The following is a 25,990-nucleotide window of genomic DNA, read 5'->3' as shown; positions in this document are numbered from 1 at the left end:
ATGACGAACAACGTGGCCGACCACCACCCTGGGAACTCGGTTGCTGAAGGCAACCATGAGGGGGACTTTGGTTGCTCCGTGGTGGAGCTCAGGAATCTCATGGAGCTACGGAGTGCCGAGGCAGTCGCCCGGATTAACGACTCCTATGGCGGCGTGCAGAGTGTCTGCAAGAGGCTGAAGACGTCGCCGGTTGAAGGTAAGCGGCCCCTTGGCCAGATGGGATGTGCACGGAGCTCAAGCCAGAGGGCTCCCAAGCAGCCGGCGTGATGCTGCTCACCCAACTGCTGGTGGAGCTTCAAGCGTGGTTCCATTGCACTGCATGTCTGCTGTGAGCTTTGAGGGATGCAGTATATTGAAGAATGAGGGGTGGCCGGTGGGGCTGAGGCTCCTCTCCCTGCCCTGCTATTGCCCCACGTGTGGCACTGGCCTTGCAGTGATTTGCAGTGGGGCTGTGTGGGGTGTTGGTTGTTCTTTTGGTGTGAGCATCTCAACTCAAAGTGCTGATGGGGATGGGGAGATGCGCTGTCTTCCTGCTGATTTAGGGCTTCTCAAGCAGCCGTGGGAGCTGGGAATGTGACTGAGTCGTTCTGAGCGCCATAGGATGGAGCGTGGTGGTGGGTTTGGTGCTGGCTGACTTCTGGAAAGTTGTGGTGGAAGGATGTCACCAGATGTTACCTCTCCCCTTGGTGTGGGGTGGAGTTTTTGGCCCCCCCCCCCCCCCCCCCCCCCCAATGTGGTGCTGTGGCCCTGGTACGGGGTAGCTTTGAGCCTTTTCCATGGTTTTGAAAGGGGCATGGAGGGAGAAACGCCCTGCTCACAGCACTGAGGGCTGTGGGAATGGCGTGGGCAGGATGCGGCCCTGTGGGGCTGTGGGATGGGGCTGTGTGGTTTGCTGGTGCTGTGAACTGGGTTAGCGCATTTCCCAGCTGTGAGCTGCACCGGGAAGGGGAGACAATCCCGGGATGTCATTAGAGGAGGAGGGGAGTCTCAGTGGAAATACCAAGTCCAGATGACAAAACAATGTGCTTTGGCCATGCCAAAAGGTGAGTGCGCTTTTGGGAGTGGGAAGGGAGGTGGGAAATGAACCCAAGGGGCTCTGCCCTGGCCTTGGAGCTTGCATAAGGAACGGGCACTGCTTGATCCCAAGGGCAGCTTCCAGGCCTGAGCCCCTGCCTCCGCATGAGGCTGTTGGCTGTGTTCACATCACTGTATTTTATGCCTCAGGTGTGGTCCCGTCCTCTCCTTGCTTGGAGGTGATCTTTATTGTCTGTCCTGCTGAGCTTGGAGAGGGAAGAAAGGTGATTTCCTATGAGCTAAGGTTGTGTAGGAAGAGAGCTGCTGTCTGTTCACACCTGAGTGGGGTGCTCGGTTCCCACTGTGCTGGGTCTCCAGCGTGGAGGCCTTCTCTCTGTCCGTTGCCCTAAGAGGTGCCAGCAGACCCCCAGAACTCCAGAGAGAGCTTGCAGGTGTGCTGTTCCCCTTCTCCCCATATAGGGCAGCAGCTGCGCCAGCCCCATCCCTGCTGATAGGCATCCCTAGTCAGGCAGAGGTGGTGGAGAAGAGGAGTGGGACGGGAGCATGGCTGAGTCATCAGTCGGAGCATCTCTTGCTGGGTGTCAGCAGACACTGCCTCACACACAGCGCTTGGAGCAGCTCTGGCAGCTACTGCCTCCTTGGCCCCCACCCCAAGTCTGCTTTGGGGGGCTCCTAGTGAGGAGGATGGCTCTGCTTTCCTCCTGCTTTGTGGAGATGTCCTGCACACAGCTCTCCTCCTGGGTAGGGATCACAGCTCCTAAAAAAAGGAGGGGGGGAAAAAAAAAAAAAAAAGAGAGAGAGAGGAAAAAAGCTGAAAGCTGGTGGGCTCTGTCTGCCCTATCGGGAGGATGTGGGGCAGCTCTGGAGGAGGCTCTTGCAGGTAGGTTTGGAGGATCCATGTGCGCGCCCTCCTGGCCCCGCGGCCTCCAGCCCTGACGCTGCAATGAGTCAAGCGTGGCTCTTAGCGAGATTTTCCATCCCCGCCGCATGGGCAGGGCTGGCTGGGGCCGCGGGGCTGGGAGATCCCGCTCTGAGCCCTGGGTGGGAATGCAGGGTTAGTCACAGGGAAGAAGGGGTGCGTGCAGGCGGAGCTCCTCCTGCTGCTTCCTCCATGGGGTGCAGCGGGGCTGGGCGTTACAGCTGCGTGCCTGCTGTTTTTGGAGCTGGCAGCAGCCCCGGGGTGTGCTTAAGGTGGAGAGCATGGAGCTGGGTGTGGGGATGGGGCTGCTCCCACGTGGCCCGCAGCCACTCTCTGCACTGCTCCCCCCGAGCTGGCAAGGCTCAGGTGGCTCCGGGCGCTGCTCCCAGTGCCAGATTTACGGTTAATTTGATGCGGTGTGTAAACAAGCCGGCCAGTGCCAACTGGCATGGCTCTGTGTGCACCCCAGGTGTCCCTGCCTGTGCTGTGCAGGGGCTCTGCTCTGCTCAGCAGTGGAGGGAACGTGGCGGCTGCATTTCTGTTTGGTCACATCTTGCCCTGTCCCGTCCCCAGGTCTGTCTGGGAATCCGACTGACCTGGAGAAGAGGAGGCAGGTGTTCGGCCAGAACTTCATTCCTCCCAAGAAAGCCAAGACGTTCCTGCAGTTAGTGTGGGAGGCACTCCAGGACGTCACCCTGATCATCTTGGAAATAGCAGCCATAATCTCCCTGGGGCTGTCGTTCTACCATCCCCCGGGTGGTGACAATGAACGTGAGTGGTGGGACAAAATCAGGGGACCTGTGGGGTAAGCTGCAGCACCTTTGGGCCGTCCTGTTCCTTCTCGCCTTTGATGGTGGCTTCTCCCTTCCCATCCGTGTAAGGGATGGGCACTGACAAGTGTCTGGGTGCAGCGTCACTGCAGCTTGCTCAGGGCTGCTCCTGGCTGGTTCCCATGGATGCTCAGAGACCAGGGGTCTGGTGGCCCAACCCCACGCGATGTTTTGTGGTTTGGCGCACAGAGGGATGGGGCTGGCTGTTCATGAGCGCCTGCCCAGATCACAGGGTCACAGTATCACAGGGGCTGGCAGGGACCTTTAAAGATCATCCAGTCCAACCCCCCTGCCAAAGCAGGTTCTCTATGACAGGTCACACAGGTAGGAAGGAGACTCCATAACCTTTTAGGGCAGCCTGTTCTCGTGCTCTTTCACTCTGACCGTGAAGTAGTTCTGCCTTATGTTAATATGGAATTTCCTGTGCTCCATTCTGCCCGTTGCCCCTTCTTCTATTGCTGCTCGCCACTGAAGAGTCCATCCCTATCAACTTGACTCCCACTCTTTGGATATTTATAAACAGTGATGAGATTCCCCTCTCAGCCTTCCTTCCTCCAGGCTGAACAGCTCCAGCCTTTTCTCGTACTAGAGATGCTCCAGGCCCTTTAAAATCTTCTTTGTCGCCCTCCACTGGGCTCTCTCCAGCAGTTCCATGTCTGCCTGGAACTGGGAGTGCAGCACTAGGTGCAGCATTCCAGATGTAGCCTCCCCATGCTGAGATGTGACAGCCCCTCACCAGGGTGGCCGTGCTCTGTGCTGTACGCCGCAGGGACCGCTGGCTGTCTTGGCCACCAGGGCACACTGATGGCGCACGGTCAGCTGTTGGTCAGCCAGGGTGCCACTGGCCTTCTTGGTAACCAGAGCATGCCGTGGGCTTGTGGTCACGCTGTTGGCCCCCAGGACCCCTTGGATCCTTCTCCACAGAGCTCCTCTCCAGCAGCTCAGCCCTGGCAGATCTGGCAGTGCTCCTCACAGCCGCGATGCCAGGTGGCTGAGCCACGCCATAGGGCAGTTCCCTTTTTCCCCTCGGTACAACGTGTTCTCCTCTCTGATGGCAGTGTGTGGGCAGTCGTCAGGTGGCGTGGAGGACGAGGGTGAGGCACAGGCCGGCTGGATCGAGGGGGCAGCCATCCTGTTTTCAGTCATCATCGTAGTGCTGGTGACTGCCTTCAACGACTGGAGCAAAGAGAAGCAATTCCGTGGCCTCCAGAGCCGCATTGAACAAGAGCAGAAGTTCACAGTGATCCGCAAAGGGCAGGTGATCCAGATTCCTGTGGCAGAGATCGTGGTGGGAGACATTGCACAGATCAAGTACGGTGAGTGGGGTGAGGGCGGCCCGGTTCTGCCCCATGGCACACGGAGGTTGGGAGCAATGGGACGGAGTTCTGGAGTTTCAGCAGGGTGATTGGAACTGAGGTCAGCACGTGGCTTTGGGCTGCTCCAGCACTGACCGTGTCCTTGTTAGAGATCATCTCCCTAGCAAGGGGTGTCCTAGATGCAGCCCTTGGGCAAAGTGAGGCCCTGCTCCTTGCTCACCCAGCGCTCGTTTCCTGCAGCTTCCATCAGGAATGAGGGTTTTCTTGTGTGGGGCTGACTCTTACTTGGAGCTTTCTCTTGCCCCTGCAGCTGTGTGTTCCTGCAGTGGTTTGGAAGCATTGAGGCTTTGGGAAGGTGGGATGTCGATTCATTAAAAGTAGACACAGGGGGAGCACTGCCTGATGGAGTGAAAGGCCTCAATGCTTTTATGCAATGCTTTTATACATCAGTGAGCTATTGGAGATCAGCTTAATCCCCAGCCTTCTCTAAATTGGGATGAATTTCTTGAGCCCTGTTGCTAACTCAGAGTTTTTCCTTGGGTGCAGCAGACAGGGATGCTGCAGCCAACTGGACTGGGACCAACCCCATCTCTCTGCTCCTCTCCCAGGTGACCTCTTGCCAGCGGATGGCATTCTGATCCAAGGGAATGACCTGAAAATAGATGAGAGCTCGCTGACTGGAGAGTCCGACCAAGTTAAAAAATCACTTGATAAAGACCCCATGCTGCTGTCAGGTGAGGCTGCTCCTCCACTGGAAGTCCCAAAGCTGTCAGCGTGGTATTCAGAATTGCTGAATTGATTGGGATGGGATCCTCACCATCGTTTTGCAGCTGAGTTGTGGCTCCCAGCCCTGGAGCAGCTCTGTACTGCGAGAGATGTTGGGATGGCAGCAGGGCCTTTGCCTGGTCCCCATGTCACAAGGGCTGCTGTGGTGTCTGCTGAGGCTGCAGATGTCCCAGGGAGAGAACCTTAGCTGACATGAGGTTCTGGGGGTAGTGGGAGCCCTGTACTGTGTCCTTTCTCACCATGCCTTCCTGCTGTGCCAGGTACCCACGTGATGGAGGGCTCTGGGCGGATGGTGGTGACCGCAGTGGGAATCAACTCCCAGACAGGAATCATCTTCACTCTTTTGGGTGCAGGAGAAGGAGATGAGGAAAAGAAGGTGAAGAAAGGTAAGGAGATCTCCTAAATCTGCTTCTTCCCATCTGTTGCCTTTCTCCCTTCCCTGGGAAGCACCTGCTGGTGTGCAACAAGCCCCATCCACAGCAATGGAATGTGGCTGTGTGATAGTGCGTGTGACACAGACAGGTATGATGAGCTCTCAGGCCAACGTGGGATGTGCTGCAAGAGAAAAGCCCTTTGTGCACCCAGATCTCAGCTCTCCTGCTCTTTTCGGTCACATCTCTGTCTCTCTCATTCAGCCAGCTGCAGCCTGGAGTTGGAGGCTGGGCGGGAGTCAAGGACCAGAGAGGAATGGGACTGAGAGTGATGTTGTTGGTTCTTTGTAGGGAACTCATCAGCCACCCTTTGGTTGTAGGGTGAGTTCTGGCTGCCTGCAGGATGCCAGCAGCACATGCTGTGCCATCAGGATTTTTGGTTGGCATCCCTGAGTTGACTGGGCTGAGAGGTGAAGCACAGGGAATGGGAAGAGGGCGAGGAGAGATCTGTGCCTGGTGGGTGTGGAAGAGGAGAGGGACCAGCTTGAGATGTCCCTGATTGTACTGGAATGTGAACTCTTTCCTGCCTCAGCTCTGCCCTTTTGCTGCTCCATCTCAGAGCTTCTTGATCACAAAGGATCCCAAGCTGGTGTTGCTGTGATCCAGGCTGGGGCGGCTGGGGTGTAGCCTAGCTTGGAGATGGGATCATGAGGAGAGAAAGCTGTTAAAGCTAACAGCAGTGTGTTTGAGGTCCATGCATGGTGCTTGGTGTTTTCCTCGTCCTCAGGCTCTGTCACTTGATCCCAGAGCAAACCTAGCTATGTGTCCAGTGCTGAGACCTTGCAGCCCTTAATTTGGGAGCATAACTTGGGAAAGGGAGTGCTGCCCTGACTCATCTCTTGCTGTGCTGCTGAGGGGAAGGGAGGGAGGGAGAAACCAGGTCTCTGATATATAAACTCCTTTGTCGTGTGCTGCTTGTTTAGGTAACAGCAGCCCTACGCTTCCAATATTATGGTGACCCATTGGGGGACCCCAAAATGGGGACCTTGCCTGCTGCAGACCTGGGGGGATCTGCGCAGTGTAGCACTGCCCGTAGCTGGGGGAGATGTGTGAATGATCTGCTGTGCAGAGATCAGGCTCTGCTTGTGTCTTCTCCTTGGAGGTCTGAGATGCCCTTGGCACCCCGTGGAGCTCTAGTGGGATTTATAGTGGGTGCCTTGCAGGGATGATTTCAGGGAACGTCTGAAGCGGTGAGGTCAGGGTGCTGGGGAACTCCAGCTCCTTGCTGTGCTGGGATGCAGGATTACCTCTGGCAGGTGAGGTGAGCTGTCTGGGGTCCCACATTCAGTGCCCTGTGGCGGTGAGCCCACAGCACGGGTGCTGCTGGAGCAGTGTGTGCAGCCCCTTGGAGGAGGGCTGACCCTTCCCATCCCTCTGTCTGGTCTGTGTGCTCAGCCCTGCACCCTTTCTCTCTTTGAACAGGTAAAAAAACCGGAGTCCCTGAAAATCGCAACAAAGGTAACCAGCCTCTCCATCCTTTGAACCAGCACCACACTAACTACCAAGCATTCCTCCTTCCTTCTTCTCATGAGTCTGTGCTCTTTGCTGCTCTGGCGGGACTCTCGCCTCGTCCTGGGAGAGGGTGCAATGGTCCCAGAGCTCCGGCACAACGGGATCAATGCCCTGTAGCCTTTGCTTGGGGCAGAGTCTTTGTGCAGGGAGGATAGGCCTCTTCCTGACAGTCTGGACTGCTGGCACAGCATCCCTTGGTCCAGAGCAAGTCCCCGTTGACATGACCTTATGGCTCTGAAGCATTTGTGCTGCTTTCCTGCAGGGTGTGTGTTTGGGCATGGTGGGGCAAGAGACATGGGTCACATCCTCCTGGGATAAATCTCCCGTGAGACCTGGCTCGTGTGATGGTTGCACCCTCTCCTCCCATGGCCTAGACTCCGTGAGCGTCTCCTCGCCAGTGTTTCTCACCCTGTTCTTTGCAGGCTGTGGAGGAAGCCCATTTCTGCACCTCTTTCTCCACCCCTTTCTCTCTTTCTTTCCTCTCAGCAGTTTGAGTTTTGCTCTCCTTCCCGTCAGATGTGTCTGGGTGCTTGTTTTGTCTGTGCTGTTGTAACTGTGGAGGTTGTCAGGGCAGCTTGGGGCTGTCTCTGACCATTGAGCAGCAGCTCCAGGAGGGAATGGGTCCTGGGGCTGCTGTGGGGTGCTCCCGCTGCTCCCCCAGCCCAGCAGCTCTCAGCCTTTGCTCCATCATACCACTCCATGCCTCCCAGCCCAGCTGGGATTTTCAGCTGAGGGAGGCCATGGAGCTGGGTCTGGCCTTCTTGGGTCTTAAAAACATAATGAACAGCTTGGGGCTGGGATTGCGGGAGCTGGTTCACTCCTCTTCCAGTTCCGTTGGAATGCCTAACCTCCCCCTTCATCCCCCCCTTTCAGTGCTCCTCTGTGAAATGGATTCCTGCTGAGCCACCAGAAGGGCTTTAAAAAGGGCATCAAAGCACAGAAGAGGGGTACAGAGCAGAGAGAAGCTCTCTCCAAGCTCGGCCTGCTGTGCTGCGGCTGGGATGGGGTCTGCTGGTGCACTGGAGCTGCTTTGGGGCAAACCCAGCGAGCTTTTCTTGTGCTGCAGGGTGTGAAGCAGCTGTGAAGAGCTTGGAGACATCCTGCCTGTGCCCAGCAGCCAGGCTGGGGATCTCTGGCTGCACTGCTGTGACCCGTAGCCAGCATCAGCCCCAGGACCCTTTCTGCACAGGGCTGGGACATGGGGTGGATGTCAAGACTGTCCCATAGAGAGGCAACAGGGCCCTGGGACAAGGGATTTCCATGTGCTCGGATGTGTGTGTCATGGAGAATGGTTTGTGCTCTGGGTTTTCTCTCTTTCCCACCACCATATTTCTCAGCGGTGTCCTGCAGGTCTCCCTGGTCTCTCTCCTACTCACATGTGGTGTCTTATTTTGCCCTGGGGCTGTAGCTAAAACTCAGGATGGTGTGGCCTTAGAGATCCAACCCCTGAAGAGCCAGGAAGGGGTGGAAAATGAGGAGAAGGAGAAGAAGAAGGTGAAGGTGCCTAAGAAGGAGAAGTCTGTGCTCCAGGGGAAGCTGACGCGCCTGGCGGTCCAGATTGGGAAGGCAGGTGAGCCGTCACCGGGGGTTCTCACTGGAAGTGGGACAGTGGGAGGGGGCTGTCCCCTGCCTGCCATCCCCGTGTCCCCTCACCTGCTGCTCGGCATCTTCCCCCAGGGCTGATCATGTCGGCCATCACGGTGATCATCTTGGTACTGTACTTTGTCATCGATACCTTTGGGGTGCAGCGTCGGCCCTGGCTGGCGGAGTGCACCCCCATCTACATCCAGTACTTCGTCAAGTTCTTCATCATCGGTGTCACCGTGCTGGTGGTGGCTGTGCCTGAAGGGCTCCCCCTGGCAGTCACCATCTCCTTGGCCTACTCAGTGAAGGTGAGGCCCGTGAGGACGAGTGGCGGGTATGGAGAAGTGTGATGGGAGAATTCAGGCTTTTGGCTTTAACCTTCTTGGTCTGCTGCAGAAAATGATGAAGGACAACAACCTTGTGAGGCACTTGGATGCTTGTGAGACCATGGGTAACGCCACTGCCATCTGCTCAGACAAGACTGGCACGCTCACTATGAACCGAATGACTGTGGTGCAGGCCTACGTGGGGGACACCCACTACCGCCAGATCCCTGACCCCGAAGCCATCCTGCCCAAGATCCTGGACCTCATTGTCAATGGTGTTGCCATCAACTCTGCCTACACATCCAAGATCCTGGTGAGTCAGCTCTTCAGAACCGCAGCCTTACGTTCCCACAGTTGGCTATCCCTGCTGTTTCCATCCCACTGTGTTCTGCAGTGCCCAGGTTTATATTGCTTTTCCTCCTTTCTCCTCCAGCCACCAGAGAAGGAAGGGGGGCTACCCCGGCAAGTGGGGAACAAGACAGAGTGTGCCTTGCTGGGCTTCGTGCTGGACCTGAAGCAGGATTACCAGGCTGTGCGGAATGAGGTGCCAGAGGAGAAGCTGTACAAGGTCTACACCTTCAATTCGGTGCGCAAGTCCATGAGTACGGTGCTCAAGAACAGCGACAACAGCTTCCGCATGTACAGCAAGGGAGCCTCTGAGATCATCCTCCGCAAGTAACTGTCCCCCATGCTGTCTGGGTCCTCTCCCCAGCCCAGTTGTCCCATGGGCTTTGAGCTCTCAATGCACTGTTAAGCTATTCTGGGGGGCTGTGGGGTAAAGGGGACCCAGCACTTGAGAAGGGGGAAGGGGAAAGGGTGAGCATCAACAGGTGCTGCTGTGCAAAGTTCTAACTCTTCTTAAGGTGTCTTTGGTAAGGCTGTAAGGGTACTGGGTGAGAGGGTTGTGCTCATTTTACAGATGGGGAAACTGGGTGATGGATTGTTGAACAGCCACAGGCAGCCTCCTTTACCCTCCTGTCCTGGTCCTGTGTTAGGTGCACCAAGATCCTGGACAAGAATGGTGACCCCCGGGTGTTCAAAGTGAAGGATCGGGATGAGATGGTGAAGAAGGTGATTGAGCCCATGGCATGCCATGGGCTGCGGACCATCTGCCTGGCCTTCCGTGACTTCCCTGCTGACACTGAGCCTGACTGGGACAGTGAGAATGAGATCCTGTCTGACTTGACCTGCATTGCTGTGGTGGGAATAGAGGACCCAGTGCGGCCAGAGGTACTGTGGCCCTGACAGCCCATCACCCAACCATGCTCCTGGCCCAGGACCCTCTCTTCTTGATGCTTAAGAGTATGAGCCCCTTACAAAACTACCAACATGCTACTGTGTGCTGGCATTGCCCTTGCGTGCACAGGCAGAAGGACCTGGTGGCAGCCTGCTTCCACTCAGACTTCCCTCCCTTGTTGCTCCACGGCCCTTTGCAGAAGCCCGACAGGTTCCGTGTGCAATTGTCAGGTGCAGGGAGGCAGGCAGCACTTCTGCACCAGTCAGGAGTGATGAGAATGCTGGAGAGGGCAGGACTGACCAGCTGGTTCCTTCACCTTGCAGCTTACTGCCCCCATTTGCCTCCATCACAGTGTGCCAGGCAGGCAGCTGACCTAATGCAATAAACCTTCTGCTACCTGCCTCTTAATTGCATTTTGGAGTTTGCCCCTACGCTTCTGCCTTGCTTGCATCTTTCCTTATTAGATGTTCAAGTATCTGGGTCTGGGAATTGCATTACAGATGTCCTGTCTGCACGGACTCTGGAGGTTGTGATTCAATTTGCAGATTTCTCACCAATATCCTCTTCCCCCACTGCTCTGTAATAGATAAATCCATTAGTGCAGCAACATGCTTCCAGAGCAATGCAGGGGCAGGAGGAATGCCCCTGTTCAGGTGGGCTGCCTGGCTGTGCTTCATGATGGGCAATGAGGTTCTCTTCCCTTGGGGCAGGGGTTGGGGGGGCTGCTCCGAACAGGGCTGCAAGGGCAGGAGCAGGGTGCTCTGTTCCCTAGAGATTTCTCCATCCCTCACAGATAAGGAGCTGAGCTGGTTCTGGGTGGGATGTGTTGGTTCAGCATCTTGTCCCTGAGCTAAGGGTGGATGTAAATGGCTTGTGATCCCCCTGGGACCATGGCCTGAGTGCTCTGCCCACCCCTCGCCTGTCCCCGTCACCAGGTGCCAGATGCCATCCTGAAGTGCCAGCGTGCGGGCATCACTGTCCGCATGGTGACTGGGGACAACATCAACACTGCCCGTGCCATCGCCACCAAGTGTGGCATCCTGCTGCCTGGAGAGGACTTCCTGTGCCTGGAAGGGAAGGAGTTCAACCGGCTTATCCGCAACGAGAAGGGCGAGGTGGGGGAGCGGCGTGGGGCCCTGCTGTGGGTGGCTGGGTGCTTTGAGGGTCACATTCTGGTGAGGCAAAAGGTGTCCGGGGGGCCCTGTGCCTCCTCACACCCACCCTGTCCTGCAGGTGGAACAGGAGCAGCTGGACAAGATCTGGCCCAAGCTGCGTGTGCTGGCCCGCTCGTCCCCAACAGATAAGCACACGCTTGTCAAAGGTGGGTGCGTGCCTGCTCCTGGTGCTCACCACCTCTCCCCCCAGTGCCCTGGGCAGCTCTGCCCAGCTGCTTTTTGCAGCATGATCTCTGCTGGAGCCTGCCCTCAGAGCTAACTTTTTCTGTGCTCCTTGCCCCCCTGTTGCAGGAATTATTGACAGCACTGTTGGTGACCAGCGGCAGGTGGTGGCTGTCACCGGGGATGGGACCAATGATGGCCCAGCTCTGAAGAAAGCTGACGTTGGATTTGCTATGGTACAGAAGAGCAGTGGGTTTGCCAGCAGGTGCTCCCTGGCTATGGGGGTGGCCTTTGCTTTTCAGGGAGAGGATCTGAGGATCTACTTGATTGTTATGAGCACTTAAATTCTCTCTGCAGCGGTGAAACTCTTTTTTCAGATCTTCCTTAAGGGCTTAAAATGGAGAAATAAACCTATCCAGAGGTTGGTGCGAGTTCTCAGGAACCTTCTAGGACTGCTAGCAAGTGATTGGAAAACAGTGCTCCAATAGCCTGGGTTAGGGGTGGGTTTCTCTGACGCACTGCAGGGGGGACAGTGTGAGGCTGAAGTTGGCAAGGTGCTGGTGCAGCACCAGAGCTTTGCACAGAGCCATCCTGGGACAGAGCTCACTGTGCATTGGTTCAGCTCCACAGCTGTGCACCAGGCTCATAATGGACAAGTCAGAATCCAGGCACAGTGCTGGTGCTTGCCTGGAGTTGATTTGCACTGAAGGAGCCCCGATCTGCCTCGCTGCTTTTCTTTACCCTGCCTGAAGGAGGCAACAAACAATAGCTGAGGAGTGTAACTGCTTTCCACTGAATTGTTAGTTTACATCTCCAAGCATGAGCCAGCTGCTGGACAGAGCCTGATGCTTGCCCACGCAGGACACAGCAGGAGCCTGTGGGGGGACAGCAGAAGGCTGTCTTCCTTGATAATTGTGCAGCGATGCTCTGTGCCCCCGTGTGTGGGATCAGACCCTGACCGCTGGGCTTTGCTTGCATCCCCCCAGAGCAGCAATCAAACAGTAACCTTGTGCTGCTCTGCCCAGCTTCTCTCTGAAGCTCGTGCCCTGCAAAAGTCAGGCATTCCCATCCAAGACAGGTCTTGCAAGTCTCAAGAGAAGGGAAAGAAGGGAAAGCACTGGGGAACTGTCTCCTTGCAGGGCATTGCAGGGTGTGTTTGATAACACTGCATTTTCTGGGAAGAAGCAGCTTTGTAAAGCTGGGCGTGGAGCTTGTCCTGTCACTTACCCCTGCCCACTTCCTCCCTGGCCCTTAAGGGCATTGCAGGCACTGATGTTGCAAAGGAGGCTTCAGACATCATCCTGACGGATGACAACTTCACCAGCATCGTCAAGGCAGTGATGTGGGGTCGCAACGTCTATGACAGCATCTCCAAGTTCCTGCAGTTCCAGCTGACAGTTAACGTGGTGGCTGTCATCGTGGCTTTCACGGGCGCCTGCATCACGCAGGTATGGAGCTGCTGCTCTCGGCAGGAGGAGAGCGGAGCACCTTTTAAAACAGAGGTGAAAATGGGCTGGTTTAGTCGCTATGTCATGTTGTCCGCGCTCTCCCTGCAGGATTCTCCCCTGAAAGCCGTGCAGATGCTGTGGGTGAACCTCATCATGGACACCTTTGCCTCCTTAGCCCTGGCAACGGAGCCCCCATCTGAATCCCTGCTGCTCCGCAAGCCGTATGGCCGCAACAAGCCGCTCATCTCCCGCACCATGATGAAGAACATCCTGGGGCACGCTGTGTACCAGCTGACTATCATTTTCACACTGCTTTTTGTGGGTGAGCTCTGAGACCCCCAAGAAACTGGGGGGAGAGGGTGGAGGGAAGGGGCGGACTGCCCCCAGTTTCTTACTGGTGTTAGGGGCTGTTCTGAGCTGTCACCCAGTAACCCCCAAGGCAGCACAGAGCTCCTTTAATGGGTGGGAGGTGGTGGTATGATAATTACGAGTACTTATGCTGAGTGCATGGGTTTGTTTTGTACATCAGTGGCTGGTGGTTCCAGCCAGGGAAGCATATTTTCCAAATTTTTATGGCCTTTTTAAGGAAATGATGGTTGATTTGGGCTGGTGTCGGGGAGTCCAGCTGGGTCAGGGGATTTTCACTGAGAACCTTGGACTCCAATTCCACCTCCGCCAGTGCAGAGAAGATGAGATCCTGTTTCTTTTCTCCCTGCCTGTGTCCCACCCCAAACCCCTTGTCTGCTTAGGGGAGAAACTGTTTGACATTGACAGTGGCCGGAACGCCCCGTTGCATTCCCCACCCACCGAGCACTACACCATTGTCTTCAACACCTTCGTCATGATGCAGTTATTCAATGAGATCAATGCGCGCAAGATCCATGGGGAGAGGAATGTCTTTGAGGCCATCTACCGCAATCCCATCTTCTGCACAGTGGTGCTGGGGACGTTTGCAGCCCAGGTGAGGGTGTGTGGGAGCAGCGTGGGGGGGAAAAGGATGGGTGGTGGAACTGGGAGGGGACAGTGATGCGGGGAGGGCAAGTATGTGCTGCACTTCCTCACCACGACTCTGTTCTTTTACCTTGCTCTTCTCCAGCAGCTTCTCAATGACTCCAAACCTGACATCTGGGGTCTGGAGTGGCTTGGGAGGTTCTGGGGCTGGCTAGCCAGCACGCATCTCAGGTGGTCTTACTGGTCTAGATGGGAGGCTCCAATGCTTATCTTATGATCTGTGGGTCTGGAAGACCTTTTCTTCCCATGACTACTGATCTTTGTATCCCTCTAAGTTTCCACTGTGTGACTTGTACTCTCCTGTGCTGTAGATCATCATTGTGGAGTTTGGTGGGAAGCCATTCAGCTGCTCCGGGCTCACCCTGAGCCAGTGGTTCTGGTGTATATTTATTGGAGTGGGAGAGCTCCTCTGGGGCCAGGTAAGAGCCAGCCTATATGAAAACTAAACAGCTGTTCCTCCTTGCCCAGCTGTAACCCTAGCCAAGCCCGCCTTTCCTTTTCCCACCGCTTCAGTGCTCAGATTCTCCCTAGATTCTCTTTGCTCAAAGCTGGGGATGGTGATGCTCCATCCCAACCCCATACCACCAGAGAGGAAGCTGCTGGTAGATTCCTTGCTCTCACCCTGCTTGCCTGAGGTGTGGGTTGTCTCAGCTGAGCTGCTCTCCTTGCCTCTCCCTAGCTGATCTGCACAGTCCCTACCAGCCACCTGAAATTCCTCAAGGAAGCTGGGCACGGCATCACCAAGGAGGAGATCCCAGAGGAAGAGCTGCCAGAGGATGTGGATGAGATCGACCATGCTGAGATGGAGCTGCGGCGTGGGCAGATCCTGTGGTTCAGAGGTCTCAACAGGATACAAACGCAGGTAATGTGGGGCAGTGGGTCCTGTGGGCCCTTCTTCTCTCTCTTTCTCCTTTTCCCTTTCTTTCCAGGGCTCCGTCTGGAAAGATGTGACAGCCACTGCTCAGAGGATGCCATCACCTCCTGGGCTAGACTTCTCCCACCACCTGTGCCTTTCTGGGTCTGTTCTGGTTTTCGGAAACCAGGATAGTCTGACTTTCTGGGACAGCCTGGGGTGGGCAGGGGGTGGTATGAGTTCTGTTTTGACACAGAATGTGGCCGATGGCCACCTCACTGGTAGCAGAGCAGTGCTGGAGCTGTAGCGATCCTGGCAGGGATCAGCCCAGTGGAGCTGCAGCGTGGAGCACTGAGCTCTCTCCCTTGGGGCTCTTACAGCAGGGCTGTCTTCCACTCCAGGCTGATGTGAGCTGGTATCAGCCATAGGCAGTCTGAGGTGTCTGGGGAAGGCGTCTTCCCCTTGCCAGATGGTTGCTGGTGCTTCCAGGAGCTGACTGTGCTCTCTGAGCTCAGGGCCTCAGGCTGAGCCTGGCTCCCTCAGTCCTCGAGCAGAGCCCTGCTCCAAGGGGATGGCTGTGGATGAGCATCACCTCCTGCTGCCCTCGGAGGGTTCTCGCCATCCTCCTTGCCAGCTCTCCTGCTCTGTGTCTGCTGCTCTTGGCCCTGCAGCAGGGAGAGGGAAGAGAATTGGTTAATATGGTTTTTGCATCAATTGTTTCTCTGACTTTTTTTTTTTTTTTTTCCCCTGAAAGGTGTTTGTTGTCCTCGTGTTTTTTTTCCTGCCCTGCCTCCGCAGTGGTTGGCTGTTTGGGGCAGGGGGAGTCCCTGCAGTGAGGAGCTGTCCTTCTTCCCTTGAGGCCTAGGACAGAGCTGCCTTATGGAGCGAAGCTTGGGGCTTGGGGCTCATGTATCACCCTTTGTTCCCACTTCTCAGGCCTTGCAACAAACCAAGTCAACTGAAGTGGCCCAAGTGCAGGAACTGGAGCTAGCATGGCAGCTGTCTTGGGCTGGGTTAGCTTGGCTTCTCTTTGAGATGTTGCCTTGAGGGTTTCAAGGTGAAGGGCAACGCTGGCAGGGGCTGAGCTGCCTCTGGGAGCCCCGGGTCAGGTCAGGAAGCAATCCCGATGTCCTGATAGGTGTGGGCAGCCAAAAGTCAGGTGTGCTTCTGGCTCTGTGCCTGTATTTGTGCCCATGGCTCTGGATTCTATGTCCTGTGAGCTGTGATGGACCTGTTGCAGTGCCTAGGAGCATTGTTCCCCTCTGCAACTGCTGGCAAATCTTGAGGCCTCTCAAGCATGTTTTTTCTGGCTGTGGTGCCCCATATGTCAAGTGGAGCAACAGCAGGTCAGACCTGAGCATTTCAGGGGAGTCAGTGCCCAGATGGCATGCCTTAAATAGGCCGTGTTCCTTGTGGCCAGCCTGGCGTGCCAGGGCAGGGTGTGTCCCTGATGAATGTCAGACTGGGCAAGGAGCAAAGCAGGGTATGAGAGCTGCATGCAATCTGGAGAAAGTGTCCTTTCCCCAGGGGAGCAGCGAGGGGTCGGCACAGGGCAGGGGGCAGCCGAGGGGACATGAGTCAGGGAAGCTTCTGAGCGCTGCTCGGTCCCTCCTGCCCGGAGTGTGCCATGGGTGCAGCATCTTGGTGGCTTCCCTGCCTGCTCTACCAGCTCTGCTTCTGGGCCCTGTGTTCTTCTGGGGGAGAGGCTGTGGAATGCATAGAACGCTATGGTCCTGTATACCTGCTGCACTCCAGGACGCAGCCCCGTGGGGCCAAGGGACCATGAACTCTTCCTCAGTACAGTTTTCCAGGCTGCCAGCTCACACCTCCGCTGCTCTCTCTCTGTCTCTGCTCCTCCTGCAGCTCTGGGGATGACCTGGGCTGCTCCTCGTGCCGCTCCCCCTCGCCTCATCTCTCGGTGGTGGAACGAACCCTGCACCTCTTGCACCCTCAAGGACTGGAAGCCTACCTCCCCTCTGCCCCCGTGCACTGACCAAACCCGTGTGGGTTTGTGGGAGTGAGGGCTGGGTGGTGTTGGCTCTCTCATCCTTCCTCTTCCACCTCTCCATCCTTCTTCCTTCCTATCCCTGTGTGTCTGCCCCAACCCCGTTCCCTCTGTCCCTGACCCCTGTCTCTGTTTCTGGCTGGGACGATGCTATCTCATTCTCTGATTCTTTGCAGATGGACGTAGTTTACACATTCCAGACCGGCGCCTCCTCTTTGCAGGGAGCCCTCAGGAGACAGCCTTCCATCGTGAGCCAGCACCACGATGTAAAAAATGTTTCTAGCCCAACCCATGTAGCTCTTTCCTCCGTCAATTCCACTCCCACCACTTCTGCTGTTGCTGCTGCTGCATCTCCTCCTGCGGGCAGTGAGTGATAGTCTATTACAATGCATGACTTCTAATAACCACAGAGCACTGCACAACCTGACCCAGCCTGCTCTCTTTTCCCTCTGACCCACTGTTTTCTAAAGTGAAGGATGGGGTGGGAGATGGTGTTTGTTTGTTTATTTATTAAAAAAAAAAAAAAAAAAAGGTGCTGAATCCTTAATAAGTTGGTGATACTTTTTGGTCCTTCCCTCACCCCATTCCTTGTTGCTTCCTTGTTTTTTTCACCTCTTCTCCTTTGCAGGACTGACATGTGAGTCCCCCCTCCTGATGGGAGGGGGGAGGAGGGGAGAAGGGGCAGGTGCCAAATTGGTGGTTCTGGCTGAAAGAACCATGCTAATTTCTGAGCAATTCAGAGCACCGCTGTGAGAAGGGAGTGCTGTTTGTGCCCAGACACTGCCAGTTCTTTGCAGTGGGGCCCTGCACAGCCCCAGGAGCTGCTGGAGAGGTTGCTTTTCCAGAGCCCTTCACATGGAAGCAAAACAACCTCTCGGCCCTTCCCACAGCAGTCAGCACACTGTTGGGGCTGGCTGGGCCGCAGGGCCATGCTGCCTGCATGCTCTCTGCTCTTGCCACGTGTGTGTGTGTGTGAGTGACAGTGGGGTTTGCACCCTACCATGCTCAGCAGTGCAGGAGCAGCTGGGTGCTCTGCCTCACTCACCCACAACCAGGCCCACCTGTTCAGCAAGCAACCTCCCTGTCCCAGGGTTAACCTGCATGCCTTGTGGGATAGGGTGGAGGGCTTCGTGCCCAGCCTGGAGTACTCACACCCCCAGGGTCCCACAGAGCCCAGCCCTGAGGCTGGAGAAAACCTTGGGCTGTGCAAATGTGCGGCAGCTCGGCAGAAGTGTAAATGATGCCGTGGCGAGGAGCACACCTAAGTGTGTCCCCTGCTCTGCAAGGGTGGCATGGGGGCTCTGCTGGTCCCCTGGTGGCCCCGGAGCATCGCTGCCCTGTGCAGCAGCTCAGCAGGGCTGGCTGTTGTATTCTGTGCCCACAGCTTTCCGCATGCAAATGGGACGGAAATCATGGCTGGACGAAGCTGGATCTTGCATCTAGCAATAGATTTCCAGAGCAAAGCAAATCTTGCTCTGTTATGGTGCCCTGTGTTTGTTACGAGCAGAGTAATGGCCCACGAGCACGTGAGTGAGGATTCTGTCTGCAGGGCTGTCAGTAGGTAGTGCATCTTTCTCAGATAATTGGCTTTTTTATTGCACAGTCATTTTACCTTCTTCTGTTCTTATTAAAGAAATACCCTGAGTGACTTTTTGAGCAGCTTTCAGTCTCCAATGTTTACACAGTGTGGTGGAGAAGAGAGAACTTTTGTATAATTTTGTTTCCTCTCTCTTTAGTCAACACTGATACCTGAGTTTTGTTTAACCCCAGTGTTTCTGAAGCAGCACAGCTGCCTTCTGGTCATCTCTGCACCGAGACGTTCTGACTGGAAGAAAACCTATTAGAGGGGTCTCAGGGCAGGGCGTTTGGATGGGCAAAATCACAATGCAGTTTTTTTTCAGTCTGTGGATTAATTTTCTCCCTGTTCTGCAGCAGGGGGTATTTTGGATAGCAAGTGTCCTTCCAGGCAGCAAACAACTTCACCAACAGCTAACCCAAGCTGCTAAGTCTTCCCTCTGTTTTCTGTCTAGATGTTTCTCTATTCCCTTTGCTGCTTTCCTTCCCTTGCTCTGAGCTCCAGTTCCCTCTACAGATTAACAGTGTCCTGCTGTCTTCCACTTCATTTCTGGGATGAGTTTTCCAGGGCTGGACCTCAGCAGCCCTGTGTGCTCTGTTGGAGCCAATGGAGGAAAGGGAGATCTCGGGAGGGCCCTCCAAGAGGTGGTTGGCAGAGCTCACCTCGTGTCTGGTCGGACCTGGTTTGGGGCGGTGGGGTTCAGCGGTCGTGGTGCAGGAGATGTCACTTCCACCTCGTTGTGCACAGTGGTTCTGCAGTGGTGATGGTGCAAAATGAGAGTGAACTGTAAAGCTTATGTGAAGTTATTTTAACGAAGGAACAGCTTCTTGGATTAATCTTGCAACAGTGGTTCAAGAGATGGTTGAATCAACAAGTATATGGAAAAAGCTGCTGCTCTGGCAGAGCAGATGGTGTGGGATGACAGGTGGGGTCTGGGCTCACCTGTGCTGCAAGTGGTGGGGAAGGGAGAGCTGTGCGACTGCTCCAGAACTCGTGCTGCACTCCCTGCTGTGCTGGCAGGCACCGAGGCACTGTCTAGGTGGGTTAGGCTGGTTCTCTGTGGCTTTTGTACACCACGTCAGGGCAGTCAGCACTTGCAGTTGCTCTTCTTGAGGTGCTGATGAAGTGCTGCACTGTTGGTCTCAGTACCAGGTGGTCTGCTCAGCGGTCTGCCTTGTCTTGTGCACTCACATTAAATCCTGACTTTATCTAGGATGTTGCTGTGTTCGCTTGTGCAGCAAACGGCTCTGAATCCCTTTTCCCAGTCATGGAAACTTTCAGTTGTCACAGGACAGCTGGTGCTCCAGCTTCATGGTGGTACTTCCTCTTGAGTGTCTGACATCCAGCTCGTGGGCTCCGAGCAGGTTTGTTTACTTCTAGCTAGGATGTGCTGCATCTGTGGGGATGCCCTGGTGTGGGGTATCAGCGTCATTCTGAGCCTGATGCGGAGCGGATCAAAAGCGCATCCCCTGTGCTGAGGGAACCCTGGAGCATTGTGCAGGTAAACCTCCTGAGTTTCAGGCATAAGAATTGTGTTTGAGTAATTTCTCTGGTTTGCTTCTGTCAGTGCTATTAAAGCTGAAGCCAATTATCCCCGGAGGCTCCCTCTAGCTGTGCTGGGTTTGATGTGCTTCCCAGCCTCTAATGGTTCCTGAAGAAGTGGCAACATACACTTTCAGCATCAGCTTGCAAGGGGCTGCATAGCTCATTCTCCTCTAGCAGCTCTTCGAGCTCTCTGCTTCCCCTGCTGTGTGATGGGGAGGCTGCAAGGGTTGCAGCATGAAGATGCTTTAGAGAAATATCTGTTCTGTGTGATCTACAGCTCTGCTTCCATTTGTTCCCCAGGGGATATGGAAGGGAGTTAATAGAGTTCCTTAGGTGCTGGAGCTGCTTTCTTCTTCTGTGTGCCTGGAGATGGAGCAAGAGTAGCGGTGCTGCTGTGGGGAGGGGTCACTGATGGCTAAGGCAGTTCCCAGTGGCAGTGACACGAGCCAGCAGGATGCTGGTGTGAGCCCCAGCAAGGTGGGAGCACTGGGGGAGAAGCAGCAAGCAGAGTATCTGTGGGAGCTGCCACGGAGTCATCCAAGAGCCGCTTTGGAGGAGCCCTGTGTGCTGCACGGCTCTTGGCTTTGTGATAAAAAGGCAAAGCAGGGAGTGTGGTTTCACCGGGTCTTTCTTAACTTGGGAGCCTTCAGCTGTTTGTCAGCCTGCATACTGCAGCGTTCATTCAGTTTGTCTTTTGACATCTTCTGAGTGATTGCAGCCCCCAGTCATCTGCAAGAGCTGGAGCCCTGCCGGTGCATGCATTGGTTGCCCTGTGCATGGTGTGTGGGCGCGGGGCTGCAGGGAGAGCTGCCTGCTGAGCCCGCAGCAGTGCCCCCTCACCCCTAGGATCTGATGCTTGTCACCTGTCATGCAGGGAGGGACTGGAAGAGCACAAGGCTGCACTTGCAGAGGAGCTGGCAAGAGCAGTGAATTTGGTGCTGGCCGTGTCCTGGCTCATTTCCAGGGCTCTCCCTCCCTCCCCAGTGCAGCACAGCAGGACCCCAGCTATGCAAATTGGGCTCTGGATCTCTTGCTTGTCATGCCTTGCTTTTTGGCAGCAATGGAAACCCAGTGGTTTCACAGGGCAGCAAATGGCCAAGCTTTCTAGCGAGGTTTTGGATTTCTTGTGTATGCAGAGCTCCAAAAAGAACAGCTGTATCTGCCTTGGGGGATTGCTGAGACCTCTTTGGCACATGCAGGGCAGGATGCGGAGCTCCAGCCTGGGATCTCTGGCTGCAGTGCAGGGAAGCTCACGTGCATCTGGCTTCCTCCTTGCATGTTTCATTGGGTCCTATTTTGCTACTCATGGCATCTATTTGGACCTACAGCTTCACGTGGGCTTGGAAAGTTTGTGACACCTTGTTAGACACCTTGTTAAAGCCCGTTCCTTTCTGTAGGTCTAAAAACAGAGATAGAACAAACACATTGCTCCCACAGTAGGTTTTTTTTTTTTTTTTTTGCCTTGAAGCAAACCCACTGTTTGTCTAACCCACCTCTTTTTTGAGTTGTAGTGCCACTTTTTTGTCCTTGTTTACACACACAGATATGCGTGCGCACACATAATGACAACTAATGCAGTTTGGCTTCTGTTCATTCAAAATGATCTCGTTTCGTTTTTTTTTTTTTGTTTGTTTGTTTTTGAGGTTTTTTTTGTCTTTTCTTGCAGCTTCTGAAGCAAGAAAGTCAGTTGACTCCCCATCACACACCTTGTGCCTGGTCTGGTCCGTGTTGGCCCTCCTAGTTCACCATAGATCTCTCATTTTGACTTACCTGTCTGTTCCGTGGTGGTGATCGTTGTTGTTGTCCTTTTTGTTTTACTGTCCCTTTGTTTTTTTTTTTTTTTTTTTTGTATTTTCTCCCGGGAGCTCCAGCCTCATGGCTGCTACTAACCCCTCTTTTATTTATCCCCATGCTCTGCACCCTCGCCTGCTGGCAGATCAAGGTGGTGAACGCGTTCCGTAGCTCCTTGTATGAAGGCCTCGAGAAACCTGAGTCCAGAAGCTCCATCCATAACTTCATGACACACCCGGAGTTCATCCTGGAGGAAGATGAGCCTCGAACACCATTCCTTGACAGCGCCGAAGATGACCCCGAGACCGACGGACTCAAAAAGCGAGGTGGGGGCAGCCTGGGTGGATCTTCATCCCTCAACAGAAATAACAACGCAGTGGACAGTGATCAAACCGAGGTCAACTTTGTGGAGCCTGAAAGCCTCTTTCACAGCTTGGAGACATCGGTTTGACCTTAGAACTTCAACCCCCCTCCCACCGCCCTCCTCCACCTTCGCCCCACGTCCAGCGTGATGTTGCCATCAGTAACTGATCACAAGCTGCAGTCACTTTGTGTCAAACTGCTCATAAGTATATCATTTGGGGTTTTTTTTTTTTGTTTTTTTTTGTTTTTTTTTTTTTCTATGATTTAGCTGTGGGAACCAGAGTACCATGATGCTGAGAATTAGAAGAGGGGACATCGTGCATCTTCGCCCCTAGTTTTCAGTGGTACTTGCCCAAGTGAAACAGCCAGGTTATTTCCTCTCTGAGAGTTGGGCTCCATGTGCCTGCAGGGGGTTTTCACGTTGAAAAATGCATGTTCCAAGGAAGCTCAAATTGTTGTAGTCTTACATGCACAGTCCCTGCCTGAGGGCTGAGGTGCACTTGTGACTTTCTTTTTCACTTGTGGTTTTTAAGGTTTTCTTCCAGTGTTGGGGGTTTGTTCTTTGCTTGTGGGATTTGCCCCCAGTTACTTCACAGTGGGAAGTTGGGGGAGTTAGCACTGTAGTGCAAAAAGCCTAAAAATAAAACAAAAGCAAAAAAAAAAAGAAAAAAAGAAAAAAAAAAAAAAACAGTCGGGAGGAAGGTGTTTACTCACAGGTTGCTCAGACAGGGATGTACACCAGTCTTCCACCTTGACAAATGGTACCCAGCCTTTACAGCTCCTCCTCTTGTGTGCACACATTGCTGTCTGTTTCCAAAGCAGTCTCTGGTAGACAAGGAATGAAGGTGGCTTGGTTTGGTTGTGAGGGCTTGATTTTATTTTTTCTTTTTTTTCCTTTTTCTCCCCGCCATGAAGTAAGGTGGAGGTGAATGGCAGGTCAAGCATGGTGAAGAAGAAACAGTGAGAAACGGGGTGCTTTCTGTTAGAGGAGCTGCGTCTCTTTTGCTCGTGATCACCTGTGCAGCGTTTTGGCGAGAGCTCTGGGGAGCTTTAGCAGTTCCCACTGTCAGGAGCAGAGGGACTTTTGCCTGCTTTGGATTGTCTGTACTCCTCCTGGGCTGAGTAATCATCAGCCTCGCAGTGAAAGCTGTGTCAGGTGAGGAGGAACCCAGGGGATGCTCCAGCTGGACCCACTGGTTCTGCGTGTCACTTCTTAAGTGTGAATGGAGAATAAATGTTGTTGGTGTGGCTGGGGTGGCTCTCAGATCATAAGAACAAGTTGAGTTGTGCCCTAGAAGGAAAAGGATCTCTGTGGCTGTGGGGAGACCTGTTGGTTTCCACAGCACTCCTGCAGCTGATGTTGGTGCTGGGTTTGTTGGTCGGCTGCAGCTCTTCCGGAAGTGCTGTGGGCCTTGCTTGCTGGAGGTTCTCTCCTCACCCTGCGTCCTGCCTCTCCTTGGTCTATAGTAACTGTTCCTCTGCAGGGCGGCAGCTGTAGGTTGTGTCCTGTGTGTCCTGGCTCTAGCCATCTTGCCAAGCCAAGAGTGGGCAGGAGGCAGGATTTTTGCTTTGCTTGGGCTTGATTTCTTTCCCCGTGAGTGCGGTCCCTTGGTCGTTGTCCACTAGTATGCAGGGCTGAATAGAGCTCTGCTGCCTTCTGTCCCTTGTCCCAGTAGGTTTGATTGGAAGCAGAGAGAACATGGCTGTAACTAGCTGTGCTGTCTGCCCGGCCTCTGTCCCTGTAGGTATCTGTGAGGGGTGCTCTGGCTGGTTTATTCTTTCCTTTTCCGTTAAGAACGCACAGCAGAATCTCCCGTGCCTTCTCCGAGCACTGCCTGCAGCACCGCCTGCCACGCGAGGGCCCACTACTTTGCCAAGAAATAAGTGTTCCTTAATGACAACAGCAAAAACCAAGTGTCTTTGTTTTGTTTCCAGCCCAGCGCTGAGCCATCCCTTGGGGTGGAAGCAGGGAAGGACCCAGGCACCGAGGTCAGGCCCTGCTGCCCTGCCCAGCGCTGCCAAGGGGGGCGTGAAGGCTGGGTTCAGTTCACTGCCAGCAGCGAGGAGGAATTGCCACCACTGCCCATCTCAGTTGCAAATTCAGTGTTGAGACACCAGCCCTGCCCGCGCAGACAAACCCGTTGTTGTCCTCCCCTTCCTCTGCATGCGAGATGAACAAATGCTGTGGGCAGGAAGGCGCAGCGTGCCGCTGTGCGGCGGTGTGGGGAAGGTTCGCGGTGTGCGGCTCGTGGGGTTTGGTTCCGTACTGAAGGTGACATTGCTCGAAAGATCACTTTTTTTTTCTATTTTAAGTGCTTGCAAAAAAAAAAATCTTAGAGGCTTACATAAATATTTATTATATGTGTTGGGGGAGGGAGGGTGCTATTTTTTTTTTTTTCTTTTTCCTTTCTTTTTAATTACCTCAGACCTATTTAAAAACAAACAGGAGAACCAAAAAAAAAAAAGACTTAAACCAATGAAAAACAACACAAAGCCAACTCTGGAGGTGCTTAATTCCCTCCCAGAGGCCTGTGACCAGCAGGTTGCCATAGGGGTCTGGTTGTTTGTTAGTTGATACTTTATTGTTGTCCTAGTTTCCATATTAGGAGGAGGGGAGAAATCATTATAGATAAATATTATGCAAAAAAAGAAGTCTAGTTTTCTTTAGATCAGAAACTGATATTTTTACGTCAGCCATATGTATTTTGTTTAAAGTAAAAAAAAATAAAAAATAATAATAATAAAAATCTTAGGGTCCTGCATCTGCAGTGGCTGCTGACTGCGATGGCAATTCCAAGTGCCGGCGTGTTGCCATTGATGCCAGTCAGCCTCCTTTTCTCTGAGCAGCCATCTTTATACTAGATGTTAGTTGGAGGACAAGTTTTTATATATATATATGTGTGTGTGTGTGCATATATATATATAAAAATCATGTTGGTATGGCTGGTTGCTTAAGGTAAGCCATTTATTGTGCATACATCTTTCATGTAAAGTATTTTTTTCTTATTTGGTTTCAATGATATACTGGCAGCAGACGATTATTGGGTTAAGTTATTGAGGACATTATAAAAACAAACAAACATTTGGGGAGATGGGTGCTCTGCTGGAGAGGCATGGGCAGCAGCATGGACTGTGGGGACTCTGCGACATGCCTTGGAAGAGGGGGAGATTTTGTTTTTCGCTTTGTTTGAACTGCGATGAGTGCCATTGCCAGACAGGAACTGAAATCATACCCTGTGATCTGTGTTAACTTGCCTTGGAATGCTTCGTTATTAAAACACTCTGAACATAATTTTGCATCCAGTTCTTAATGACAGGGTCTCTGGTGGTGGTGTTTTCCATGAAGTAAATGGGCAGATTGGTACCAAAGACATTACATCACGTCCTGTGTGCAGTGCCGAACAGCCATTCATAGGCATTTGCATTCTGTGATGAGGTTTTCTTTGATTTACACAGGGGCTGTACTTAATTTTCAAAGGTTTTGTGCAATAAGCATCGAGGAGAATTTTGAAACAGTCTCAAGAAGGGAAAAAATAAATAAACTGAATTTTAGCATAGGCAGCCTCTGGCTTTCCGTGGCCGAGTCCTGCAGTGCTCAACCCCTCTAGGACTGCTGCTTGCTGCGCCAGGACTCGGGGCCAAGGGGAAGGAAAGCCCCCTCCCAGCCCCAGGGAGCGCACTTCCGTGCCGGGGGCTGCGGGGACGGAGCAGCTCCACCGCGCGTCCCTGCGGGGAAGGAAGCTCCTAGCACCAGCAGCTGCTCCTCGCCGCTGTGTCCGGCCGCCGTGCCATCGTCACCCCGGAGCACAGGGGCCGTTTGTGGCACGCAGCTCTTCCTACCCGCCGCCTCTTTGCCAGGGCTGTTCCCTGCCTCCCTCATCGTCCTGCTCAATGAAAAGAAAACCGGTTTTTGTTCGAAGAAGCCCATGGCTAGAACTGCCTTTAGTTTATTTCCTACCCTTAATTATATATATATATATTTATATATATGTATGTGTGTGTATATATATATTTATATATATATATATATATATATATACAGTATTAAAACAACATTTGTGTGTGTATATATATATTTATCCAGC

General features: G+C 53.8%; 1 protein-coding gene across 2 annotated transcripts; it reads left to right on the top strand.

Moving 5' to 3' along the window:
- On the top strand, positions 1-21,993 carry ATP2B4 (ATPase plasma membrane Ca2+ transporting 4; the record flags this gene model as incomplete). 2 transcript variants are annotated; one of them, XM_079546516.1, is made up of 21 exons in its annotated part: positions 1-196; positions 2,528-2,725; positions 3,843-4,100; positions 4,709-4,834; positions 5,147-5,272; positions 6,740-6,775; positions 8,238-8,399; positions 8,507-8,721; positions 8,810-9,052; positions 9,173-9,414; positions 9,735-9,969; positions 10,912-11,091; positions 11,210-11,297; positions 11,443-11,549; positions 12,570-12,761; positions 12,870-13,083; positions 13,511-13,722; positions 14,084-14,191; positions 14,452-14,634; positions 16,807-16,896; positions 21,688-21,993. In XM_079546516.1, 21 exons carry the CDS (start codon positions 1-3, stop codon positions 21,991-21,993), a joined length of 3,717 nt encoding a protein of 1,238 aa, XP_079402642.1. The 2 variants fall into 2 exon arrangements, with proteins under 2 accessions (XP_079402642.1, XP_079402643.1); XM_079546517.1 differs by lacking the exon at positions 16,807-16,896.
- Positions 21,994-25,990: the final 3,997 nt, after the last annotated feature.

Source organism: Tetrao urogallus (assembly GCF_951394365.1).
Source record: "Tetrao urogallus genome assembly, chromosome: 24".
NCBI lineage: Eukaryota > Metazoa > Chordata > Aves > Galliformes > Phasianidae > Tetrao > Tetrao urogallus.
Note: the sequence above shows the minus strand (reverse complement) of the source record. Positions and strands in the feature narration are given on the sequence as shown.